Source organism: Physella acuta, unplaced genomic scaffold (genome assembly GCF_028476545.2).
Source record: "Physella acuta isolate Inbredline_101_S28 unplaced genomic scaffold, ASM2847654v3 ptg000216l, whole genome shotgun sequence".
Classification (NCBI taxonomy): Eukaryota; Metazoa; Mollusca; class Gastropoda; family Physidae; genus Physella; species Physella acuta.
The window spans coordinates 168,483-182,462 of record NW_026731735.1 but is presented as its reverse complement, the minus strand read 5'-3'; the positions used below and the strand labels follow the sequence as shown (position 1 = coordinate 182,462).

The 13,980-nt window shown below is 39.2% G+C and overlaps 1 protein-coding gene across 1 annotated transcript in view; it reads right to left on the bottom strand.

The window, feature by feature from the left end:
* The window catches only part of LOC131937650 (stAR-related lipid transfer protein 3), a 32,525-nt gene extending 27,389 nt beyond the window's left edge, over positions 1-5,136 (bottom strand). Inside the window, exons 1-2 of the mRNA XM_059295242.1 lie at positions 5,048-5,136; positions 1,820-1,917 (exon numbers count right to left, since the gene is read on the bottom strand). Coding sequence (XP_059151225.1) covers positions 1,820-1,834 — 15 coding nt within the window. The 5' untranslated portion in view covers positions 1,835-1,917; positions 5,048-5,136. The remainder of the gene's footprint in view (positions 1-1,819; positions 1,918-5,047) is intronic.
* Positions 5,137-13,980: the final 8,844 nt, after the last annotated feature.

Genomic DNA, 13,980 nt, shown 5'->3' with positions numbered 1-13,980 from the left:
ACACATGACACCATGGCAATACAGAACTAAACACATGACAGTATAAACACAGAACTAAACACAAGACACCATGGCAATACAGAACTAAACAGATGACACCATGGCAATTCAGAACTAAAGACATGACACCATGGCAATACAGAACTAAACACATGACACCATGGCAATACAGAACTAAACACATGACACCATGGCAATACAGAACTAAACACATGACACCATGGCACTACAGAACTAAACACATGACACCATGGCAATACAGAACTAAACACATGACACCATGGCAATACAGGACTAAACACATGGCAATACAGAACTAAACACATGACACCATGGCAATACAGAACTAAACACATGACACCATGGCAATACTGAACTAAACACATGACACCATGGCAATACAGGACTAAAGACATGACACCATGGCAATACAGAACTAAACACATGACACCATGGCAATACAGAACTAAACACATGACACCATGGCATTACACAACTAAACACATGACAATATAAACACAGAACTAAACACATGACACCATGGCAATACAGAACTAAACACATGACACCATGGCAATACAGAACTAAACACATGACACCATGGCAATACACAACTAAACACATGACACCATGACAATACAGAACTAAACACATGACAGTATAAACACAGAACTAAACACATGACACTATGGCAATACAGAACTAAACATATGACACCATGGCAATACAGAACTAAACACATGATACCATGGCAATACAGAACTAAACACATGACAGTATAAACACAGAACTAAACACATGACACCATGGCAATACAGAACTAAACACATGACACCATGGCAACACAGAACTAAACACATGACACCATGGCAATACACAACTAAACACATGACAGTATAAACACAGAACTAAACACATGACACCATGGCAATACAGAACTAAACACATGACACCATGGCAACACAGAACTAAACACATGACACCATGGCAATACAGAACTAAACACATGACAGTACAGCAATACAGAACTAAACACATGACACCATGACAATACAGAACTAAACACATGACACCATGGCAATACATAACTAAACACATGACACCATGGCAATACAGAACTAAACATGACAGTATAGCAACACAGACCTAAACACATGACACCATGACAATGCAGAACTAAACACATGACACCATGTCAATACAGAACTAAACACATGACAGTACAGCAATACAGAACTAAACACATGACAACATGGCAATACATAACTAAACACATAACACCATGGCAATACAGAACTAAACACATGACAGTATAGCAACACAGACCTAAACACATGACACCATGACAATGCAGAAATACACACAGCAAAGCACACAAGCCACAGCCACACAATCACTGCATAGTGATAGAGGTTATTTCAAGGCAAACATATTTTTCTCACGGTTATCTTACCAACAAGGAACCCAAGTTTACACTTCCTGGTGTAAGCCTCCACCCCACCCCAACAGAAAGTTACTGAAAGGACTCCCCCAGGTGTTGAGAGGCCTAAAATCAATCAAGCAGAAATGTTCATTTGACGTTCATTATTTTATTAGGGCCCAAAGCAGTACTTTTGTCTCTTTTACAATTTTAAAACATTTTTTTTTACTGGAGCTAATAAACTATTTTAAGCAAATAGAAATCTTGCCTCAAATATTCACTCATGGCCTGACCAAGGAAATACCTGCCTGACAGTTTAAGTACACACAGATCATGTGACACAGTCGCCAACACACAACACATACAAAAATAAAACACATAATTTACAATAAAACTCACAGCATTGATGGACATAATCACCCCAGCTATCAGATCCCCCACATCAACTCAAACTGCTGTTTATCCTTTACTCAAGCTGTCTCCTTCATGTCTCTCACCTGAAAACAACAACAACATATACTTATGAGAAATAATTTTAAAAAACTGATACTGTAAACACATTGTAAATATTCAATTTTGTCCTTAAAGACAGGCTTTGTTGTGTTCAAAGGTCACACTAGCATATATTCAAATCAAAGTAACATCATATACAGTATGACTGTCATGTAGACATGTTTAGTACTAGTACGACAGTATTACAGCTACCACTCAAAAGGCAACATCTAAAAGTAAAGATTATTCTGTTTATAAATGAATGAATGCAACAATTTCTATTTAATTAAACAATTAAATGTTATGTAGAAGAAAGAAACAATATAATTAAAAACTGAGGATACTTTTTATAACAATAACATTCTCTTTTTTTCAACATGATCAAACAACAAAATGTGAATGATAAACAAAAAGTTAATAACATAATCTTAACAACCAAACAATACACTTGTACATGAGTAAGAATTTGTGTTTGTAAACTGAGTTGACTACAAAGAACATGTCCTATTTATAGCTAGCATGTGACTTATGTACAAAGTAGTTGATAGTTGAAAGTTACAGTTGATATCAGAAACTAGCAAGGTCAGCAATACACTAGTTAGGAGAAACCCAACACATAGGGTTATATCTTTACAGCTTTTTATCAGCTCAGTACAAATTACTTCATCATAGGATTAATTAACATTTAATTGGGTCATCTCTATTTTTACACATCATTCACTCCATAGAGAAACCGCTATAGGTATAAACACAGTTATCCTAATAGTATATATTATATATATTAAATTACTAAGTTCACAACTGAAATACATCAACAAATACATGAGATTGATACAAAAAAGTAAACTGACTTTAAAAAGACAACTTTAGCTTCAATAATAAATGATTAAAAATGCAATAATTTAAAATTCTTAATTAAATAGTCCTATAATTTTCTACTAGAAGCCGAAAAATGCTTTAGAAACAAGCACTGTCAAGTCTTAATCTAATAAAACAATGAAATGTACACTCAGTTAAAATGTTGACACTGTATATTTTACATCTCACTTAGTAATAGCAGGTTAAACAGTAAACCCTTTGTTTATTTTGACTCATGTCTATATCTCCCCTCATAGCAAGAACAGCAAGCTAAGAACTATACCCCCCTATTCAACATCAGACAAGGAATACACCCCATCTGCTAACTCTGTACATTCTGGAGTAAAACATAAATAAACCTAGTGATGCTGTAGTGTTAAAACATACACTTGTTTTAATGCGGTGAAACAACAGGTCGCGGGCGATATAATTCGGGGGGTATATAACAGATGTTATAAATATTTGAAACCAGTGGAGTAGGCAGGGGGGGTCATAACCCCCCCCCCCCATAGACCCCTCGGTATATATATAAAGTTGGAGGGGGTGCAAATTGAGAGTTTGAGGGGGGTGCAAATTGAAAGTTTGAGGGGGGTGCAAATCAAAAGTGTGAGGGGGGTGCAAATCAAAGGTTTGAGGGGGGGGGGGTGTACAAATCAAAAGTTTGAGGGGGGAGGGGGGTGCAAATCGAAAGTCCCCTGGTAAAAATTTGAACCCCCCCCCCCCATGAGACAATCCTGGTTACGCTACTGTTTGAAACAAATCTTTACCCTCCCCATGTCATCATAAAAGACCAGCCATTTTAAATTTTTACCAGTTAAGCTTGTATTCAATTAACATATTAAATATAGTTTACAATACAGGCTTAACAGATTCATTGAATTTTGCAGTACTACTTTTTAATATCTTTGTTAAACCTGTTTCTTCCCTTAAAAGAAGCAATTTTGTGAATTTTGAACCCTTTCAGACACGGATACTGTGGTGTAAGCAGGGATGGGGTGATGGTAGAGAGGACTATTACTATTTGCTCATATGAAAAATTTCTGCTTGCACCACAAACTGGGTGTGCACATGTCCAGTCTCTATTCCTCATACCTAGTTTGGTATATTTCCATATTTCCAGTGTCTCGTGAAATTTCCATTAAACTAGTATTCTAAATTTAAAGACATAACAAAGTTTTCCCTTCGAATACAGGACTAGGCTGAATATGCCTCTGACCCTGAGTAAAATATGTTTTCTTTAACCACATATCATCAATTTAAAAAGAATTCTTTGTTTGAGGCATTTAATGGTAAAAAACAGCTAATCCCCTATATTGTTTCCAACAATACTAAGAGAGAAACAATGAAATGTGTGATGGAATCATGAATAATAACTTGTTATCAGATTTTAATTACCCAACCAATACGCCCAATTAAAATCAAAATGATTAAAACAGGCATTTAAAAATGGTAATTCAATAGTTGATAGTTGGCTGAGGAAGGTCTGTAGAATTGACAAACCGCTGGAAATAATCAGCAGGTCTATTCCGAACATACTTGAAAGTAAATAGCGATTATAAAAAAAAAAAATTTGAGGATTTACATTTAGTCTACCAGATTAAAAAATAAAAAATAGTAAAGTTCCCTTTTAGAACCAGATGGTCTAAGGGACAAGTGAAGTAGAGTTTACATGTTTGCGTGACCTCGGCATATGAAGGGATATTGAGGTCAGCAGTATGCCCAGCAGCCCTTACTTTCCCTAGTACGAGTTAAGTACCCATCATCAGTCAGAGCTATGTTGACTGAACTTGACTCAAGGATGTTCTAATGGACTTGAATGTCTGAATGAATAGGCCTACTGAGTGAATAGGTATAGAGTGAGACTATAGAGACGAGATAGTATAATTCAAGATTAGAGATTGAAACTTTTGGGTTAGAAGTCTAACGCTCTACCGATAGACCACACTGTCCCATTAGATCAAGAAATAAGTAATAAGTAAGTTTAAAATTTTGAAAGACAACTTATCTATTCACTAACGAGCTTAGTTTCTCACTTTTTCTTTCAGTTTCTATTCTTATTCTACACTTAACACTAAATCTAGATCTAGATCTAGAATCTATTTCACGTGACTTAGGTTAGTCAAAAGAAGTAAATAGTAAATAAAATTTATTTTAATTTAAATTTAAAATAAGGAAACAAACATATTCTTCTTATCTTAGGCCTAAACATCAAGTTGAGATTCTAGACCGAATAATTAAGTCGCTAGGTAAGTTTTAACTTTTTTAAAAATAACTTACTTTGAAATATTTTGTTTAGAGACCTTGTTGTTTTCCAAAGTCTAGACGATCTACTTTCTTCCTCTTTCCTCAAATTTTTACCGTTTTAGGATCAGTCAACAAAAAATTGATTACTTTGTACTTCTGGTTACTCTAGTTACCATGCAATAACATGGCGTATAAAATTATACGATCAGGCAGATTGCGTGGGTATATAGAAAAAATCTAACTATCAAAATTTATATTCTATAGATCTAGGTTAAAATAACGTATCATAATTATTACTACATGAGATGAATCAAAAACAACCAAATCAGGACCAGATTTTAAAATTGTTATTATGCACAGCTGCACAGCTATTATGTAGGCTCAGATCTGTTAGAAAATTTGGATTTATTTAAAATGTAAAAACCCTAGTAAATCAGCATCATCATACATTTTAACACATTCAAATTTAAAGATTGTTTTAAATAATTCCAACTCTTATCACATTTCTAAAAGAGGCATACCATGACGCATTATTCCACACAAAACAAACCTATTTGCATTTATTTTATCGAATCGCTTTAAAGACAATTGTATGATGAATTTGAATGTGTTTTAATTTATAAAATGATATATTCAAAACGCTATTGAAAATTACCCCAATGTCAATAAAAAATTAAATAGGTCTATAACAGTGTTTCTATCAGGCATCTTTAAGGCGGGGGGGGGGGGGGGGGCATGTTTACACGGAACACTGCATGAAAATAAACTTAATTTATAGGCCTACTAATACATTTGGGCACGACAAAATTTGGGGAGCCAATTCTGACTCCCCTTTAATGATACTTTAATCTGTCACTTTAGATAAAATGAAAAACTTTTACATTTATGGAGAGTTGCATTTGTAAATAATTTCTAAACTGATTGAAGTTTCTGATTTTAAACTTTGCTTCTCTTAAGTCTTAAGTTTTGTGTGAATAGTTTTTCATTCGTAAACTTTCTTTTGCAATGTATTGGTATTCTATGGGCATGTTATAAACCTTTATAACTGCTAGTGGCAAGGTTAATTAAACTTTTCGTTTTTATGTCATATAGTTTGCCGAGACCCCTCATCTTATACATAAAAAGTATCACATTTTATACTGGAAATATTGTTTATTTTACACACACACACAAAATTAAATTTAAAAAAAAAAAATGATTCAACTGAGCCCAGCGTATATGGTCAAAGATTTTCTAGTCCAGTATCCCAAAGTAAGAGGAAGCGCGGTTTGTGTCAACTAAAATACTAAATCGCCAAAAATACATTTATACAATGTTCATTATCCAGGACTTTTTCTCTTATTTGTAAATTGTATTTTTAAATGTCGAAAACTTGCTAAATTTTTAAGTATTACGCGCCTTAGTGAAGTTCTGTTTTTAATAAAATAATAATGGCAAAATACGTATTTACCAAATTTAATAATTCTTTAAAAAGACTTTCTTTATTTTTATTAATGTGCGTGAAAAAATTACGTATGTATTTAGACTAATTTAGAGATTAAATCAACGTCGACACTATGAAGGATCGTCGACACAGATGTTTTAATAACATTGTGTTATAATTTGTTATCAATGATATGGGAGGGGGAGAGTTAGAACGTTCACATTTCTTTATTATTATTATTTCTTTTGCCAAACATCTGCTATAAAGAATATAATCATTTGGTGAATTAGACACATAAAAAAAGGGGGGGGGGATTGACAGTATATGGGATGTTATAAAACGTTATAGCAGCTAGGTTAAACGTGTCGTTTTTGTGTTATATAACGCGCCAAACCCTTTTTCTTACAGAGTATCACATTTTAATTTAATTAACCGAATTAGGAACTTAGACCTCATTAAAGTGTCTTTATCCCATTATCAGTTGTTTTAAATAGACTTACATGTTTTTTGTTTCGAAAGGGAGATGACTTTTTCTCTATTTTTTTTTCAGATTTTTGAAGAATGGAAAAAAAAAATTCTGTAACTTTTGAACAAGATTTTTTTAATACTGCAGTTGAACGTCATCTTGATAAAATGTGATCCTGTTTTTATTTAAAATGTTTGGGAAATGTAATTATAACAGAGAGTGACGTAGACAGGGATCTGTCAAGGGATGTTCAATTTTTTAAATATACCCCTCTCCACTCACACACGAAACACACACGGGCACAAACACACACACACACGCTCATGTACACACAAACACACAGCTGAGCTCAGACAAAATATCCCAGATAAAATATCTGAAAGAAAATTGGTCTCAAGAACAAATGATCTCAGGATAAATGATCTCAGGACAAATGATCTCAGGACAAATGATCTCAGGACAAATGATCTCAGGACAAATGATCTCAAGACAAATGATCTCAGGACAAATGATCTCAGGGCAAATGATCTCAGGACAAATGATCACACGGACAAAATATAGAGCAAAATATATCAGGGCAAATGATATCATGGACAAATGATCTCAGACTAAATATATATTAACCTCGGCATTTAAATACACAATGTGATCAGCACTATTTCCAACCGCCTTTACTTTCACTAACGTGAGTCAGGTACCCATCAGAGCTGGGTGGGCTCAGTGACATTCCATTAAAACGTACTGGAATTTGAAGTCCAGACTGGGTGGTTAGTCGTATGCTCTACCGTTCGGCCACGCCGTTCCACAACTTACCCAATACAAGCTATAGACCGCCACACACTTCCTTTCTGTCATCCCACACAAACTATTGACAGCCACACACTTCCTTTCTATCATCCCACACCAGCTATAGACAGCCACACACTTCCTTTCTATCATCCCACACAAACTATTGACAGCCACACACTTCCTTTCTGTCATCCCACACAAACTATAGACAACCACACACTTCCTTTCTGTCACCCCACACCAGCTATAGACAACCACACACTTCCTTTCTGTCACCCCACACCAGCTATAGACAGCCACACACTTCCTTTCTATCATCCCACACAAACTATAGACAGCCACACACTTCCTTTCTGTCATCCCACACAAACTATTGACAGCCACACACTTCCTTTCTATCATCCCACACAAACTATAGACAACCACACACTTCCTTTCTGTCACCCCACACCAGCTATAGACAACCACACACTTCCTTTCTGTCACCCCACACCAGCTATAGACAGCCACACACTTCCTTTCTATCATCCCACACAAACTATAGACAGCCACACACTTCCTTTCTATCATCCCACACCAGCTATAGACAGCCACACACTTCCTTTCTATCATCACACACAAACTATAGACAGCCACACACTTACTTTCTATCATCCCACACAAACTATAGACAGCCACACACTTACTTTCTATCATCCCACACAAACTATAGACAGCCACACACTTCCTTTCTATCATCCCACACAAACTATAGACAGCCACACACTTACTTTCTATCATCCCACACAAACTATAGACAGCCACACACTTCCTTTCTATCATCCCACACCAGCTATAGACAGCCACACACTTCCTTTCTGTCATCCCACACAAACTATTGACAGCCACACACTTCCTTTCTGTCATCCCACACAAACTATAGACAGCCACACACTTCCTTTCTGTCACCCCACACCAGCTATAGACAGCCACACATTTCCTTTCTGTCATCCCACACAAACTATAGACAGCCACACATTTCCTTTCTATCACCCCACACCAGCTATAGACAGCCACACACTTCCTTTCTATCATCCCACACCAGCTATAGACAGCCACACACTTCCTTTCTGTCATCCCACACAAACTATAGACAACCACACACTTCCTTTCTGTCACCCCACACCAGCTATAGACAGCCACACATTTCCTTTCTATCACCCCACACAAACTATAGACAGCCACACACTTCCTTTCTATCATCCCACACAAGCTATAGACAACCACACACTTCCTTTCTGTCACCCCACACCAGCTATAGACAGCCACACATTTCCTTTCTGTCATCCCACACAAACTATAGACAGCCACACATTTCCTTTCTATCACCCCACACCAGCTATAGACAGCCACACACTTCCTTTCTATCATCCCACACAAACTATAGACAGCCACACACTTCCTTTCTGTCATCCCACACAAACTATTGACAGCCACACACTTCCTTTCTGTCATCCCACACAAACTATAGACAGCCACACACTTCCTTTCTGTCACCCCACACCAGCTATAGACAACCACACACTTCCTTTCTGTCACCCCACACAAACTATAGACAGCCACACACTTCCTTTCTATCATCCCACACAAACTATAGACAACCACACACTTCCTTTCTGTCACCCCACACCAGCTATAGACAGCCACACATTTCCTTTCTGTCATCCCACACAAACTATAGACAGCCACACATTTCCTTTCTATCATCCCACACCAGCTATAGACAGCCACACACTTCCTTTCTGTCATCCCACACAAACTATAGACAACCACACACTTCCTTTCTGTCACCCCACACCAGCTATAGACAGCCACACATTTCCTTTCTGTCATCCCACACAAACTATAGACAGCCACACATTTCCTTTCTATCACCCCACACCAGCTATAGACAGCCACACACTTCCTTTCTATCATCCCACACCAGCTATAGACAGCCACACACTTCCTTTCTGTCATCCCACACAAACTATAGACAACCACACACTTCCTTTCTGTCACCCCACACCAGCTATAGACAGCCACACATTTCCTTTCTATCACCCCACACAAACTATAGACAGCCACACACTTCCTTTCTATCATCCCACACAAACTATAGACAACCACACACTTCCTTTCTGTCACCCCACACCAGCTATAGACAGCCACACATTTCCTTTCTGTCATCCCACACAAACTATAGACAGCCACACATTTCCTTTCTATCACCCCACACCAGCTATAGACAGCCACACACTTCCTTTCTATCATCCCACACAAACTATAGACAGCCACACACTTCCTTTCTGTCACCCCACACCAGCTATAGACAGCCACACATTTCCTTTCTGTCATCCCACACAAACTATAGACAGCCACACATTTCCTTTCTATCACCCCACACCAGCTATAGACAGCCACACACTTCCTTTCTATCATCCCACACCAGCTATAGACAGCCACACACTTCCTTTCTGTCATCCCACACAAACTATAGACAACCACACACTTCCTTTCTGTCACCCCACACCAGCTATAGACAGCCACACATTTCCTTTCTATCACCCCACACAAACTATAGACAGCCACACACTTCCTTTCTATCATCCCACACAAGCTATAGACAACCACACACTTCCTTTCTGTCACCCCACACCAGCTATAGACAGCCACACATTTCCTTTCTGTCATCCCACACAAACTATAGACAGCCACACATTTCCTTTCTATCACCCCACACCAGCTATAGACAGCCACACACTTCCTTTCTATCATCCCACACAAACTATAGACAGCCACACACTTCCTTTCTGTCATCCCACACAAACTATTGACAGCCACACACTTCCTTTCTGTCATCCCACACAAACTATAGACAGCCACACACTTCCTTTCTGTCACCCCACACCAGCTATAGACAACCACACACTTCCTTTCTGTCACCCCACACAAACTATAGACAGCCACACACTTCCTTTCTATCATCCCACACAAACTATAGACAACCACACACTTCCTTTCTGTCACCCCACACCAGCTATAGACAGCCACACATTTCCTTTCTGTCATCCCACACAAACTATAGACAGCCACACATTTCCTTTCTATCATCCCACACCAGCTATAGACAGCCACACACTTCCTTTCTGTCATCCCACACAAACTATAGACAACCACACACTTCCTTTCTGTCACCCCACACCAGCTATAGACAGCCACACATTTCCTTTCTGTCATCCCACACAAACTATAGACAGCCACACATTTCCTTTCTATCACCCCACACCAGCTATAGACAGCCACACACTTCCTTTCTATCATCCCACACCAGCTATAGACAGCCACACACTTCCTTTCTGTCATCCCACACAAACTATAGACAACCACACACTTCCTTTCTGTCACCCCACACCAGCTATAGACAGCCACACATTTCCTTTCTATCACCCCACACAAACTATAGACAGCCACACACTTCCTTTCTATCATCCCACACCAGCTATAGACAGCCACACACTTCCTTTCTATCATCCCACACCAGCTATAGACAGCCACACACTTCCTTTCTGTCATCCCACACAAACTATAGACAACCACACACTTCCTTTCTGTCACCCCAAACCAGCTATAGACAGCCACACATTTCCTTTCTATCACCCCACACAAACTATAGACAGCCACACACTTCCTTTCTATCATCCCACACAAACTATAGACAACCACACACTTCCTTTCTGTCACCCCACACCAGCTATAGACAGCCACACATTTCCTTTCTGTCATCCCACACAAACTATAGACAGCCACACATTTCCTTTCTATCACCCCACACCAGCTATAGACAGCCACACATTTCCTTTCTATCATCCCACACAAACTATAGACAGCCACACACTTCCTTTCTGTCATCCCACACAAACTATTGACAGCCACACACTTCCTTTCTGTCATCCCACACAAACTATTGACAGCCACACACTTCCTTTCTGTCATCCCACACAAACTATTGACAGCCACACACTTCCTTTCTGTCATCCCACACAAACTATAGACAACCACACACTTCCTTTCTGTCACCCCACACCAGCTATAGACAGCCACACATTTCCTTTCTGTCATCCCACACAAACTATAGACAGCCACACATTTCCTTTCTATCACCCCACACCAGCTATAGACAGCCACACACTTCCTTTCTATCATCCCACACAAACTATAGACAGCCACACACTTCCTTTCTGTCATCCCACACAAACTATAGACAACCACACACTTCCTTTCTGTCATCCCACACCAGCTATAGACAGCCACACACTTCCTTTCTGTCATCCCACACAAACTATTGACAGCCACACACTTTCTTGCTGTCATCCCACACAAACTATTGACAGCCACACACTTCCTTTCTATCATCCCACACCAGCTATAGACAGCCACACACTTCCTTTCTGTCACCCCACACAAACTATTGACAGCCACACACTTTCTTGCTGTCATCCCACACAAACTATTGACAGCCACACATTTCCTTTCTATCATCCCACACAAACTATAGACAGCCACACACTTCCTTTCTGTCATCCCACACAAACTATTGACAGCCACACACTTCCTTTCTGTCATCCCACACCAGCTATAGACAGCCACACACTTCCTTTCTATCATCCCACACAAACTATTGACAGCCACACACTTTCTTGCTGTCATCCCACACAAACTATTGACAGCCACACACTTCCTTTCTGTCACCCCACACCAGCTATAGACAGCCACACACTTCCTTTCTGTCATCCCACACAAACTATTGACAGCCACACACTTCCTTTCTGTCATCCCACACAAACTATTGACAGCCACACACTTCCTTTCTATCATCCCACACAAACTATTGACAGCCACACACTTCCTTTCTGTCATCCCACACAAACTGTTGACAGCCACACACTTCCTTTCTGTCATCCCACACAAACTATTGACAGCCACACACTTCCTTTCTGTCATCCCACACAAACTATTGACAGCCACACACTTCCGCTCTACCACACCGTCCACACAACCTACACAATACAAGCTATAGAAAGCCACACACTGCCTGTAGTAGGCGAGGTTCTGTGAGATTTACACGCAACAAACTGGGATCTAAAAACACCGAGACAGTAGACCCATGAAAAATGTATGACAATATATCTACCTAATTACCAGAAGGAGATTAATTATTAATTGGTAATTTTCCAGCATCACCTGAGTACCACCTCCCCTTCCCTCCACATGTCTGGAGTTACTAGTGGTAAAAAGAGATGGGGAAACTAAGGAAGTAGGTGTAATTATGATCTTCGCTGTTTTTAGCACGCACATACACACTGCTAGCATCATGGTTGAGGGGTGGGGGTGGGGGGGGGGGGATGCGATCGCGGTGTCTATAAATGACGTCACAGTAATTAATTATCCTCTACCCACGCATATTGTTAGTCATCCACAAGAAAATCTCGAGCCTTCACCCCCGCCTCCCATAGAATGACGTCAGGAGTTTCGAACCCCCCCCCCCCTTCCTTACAATAACCCCAACTGTGATGGTAAGAAACATGTCATTTATGATCTTTATGTTAAGAACAACAAAATGCGCCACCACTCCCCACCCCCTCCCTAGAAAAAGATTGGTGTCCATGTTTAAATATGCTCAAGTGCTGCTGGTGTATATGTTACGATCAAAGCCCGAAGACTACCAAAGCGCGCATTGGCCCACATCGCCTCCCATTGACCTGTCAAAGTCGGAAACTTTACTTGATTTCGGCATTTGGCCGGCCAATTCGCGGACTGGCCATGGTGGACGGGCGTACATTACATCAGGGGTCTCCAAACTTTCAGTCCAAGGGCCGCATTAACTATCAAAATTTCAGTTCGGGGGCCAGTTTCTTCCAGGCATATCTTTGATTTTTCTGGGCAAAGTTCCTCAGCCATCACCAACAAACTATTTTTCATTGGGCAAAAAGATTTCTGCGGGAGGTGACACCATGGCGAAAAATTGCAAAATATATAGAAGATATTTTCATTTTACCAGTGCAATTGATGATTAATTAGAGTTAATACACCTGTATTAATAAGTGAAAATACATAACCATCTTTACTATTAACTGTGCAAACTTTAAAACTATCACCGAAGGGGGTGGGTGACAACAACTGCAAAATGTACAGAGGAAAAAAGGTTTTGTTCAGTATTTTAAATACCTAATAAGTAAATCAACGGCCGGGGTAGGGGTAACACCAAAA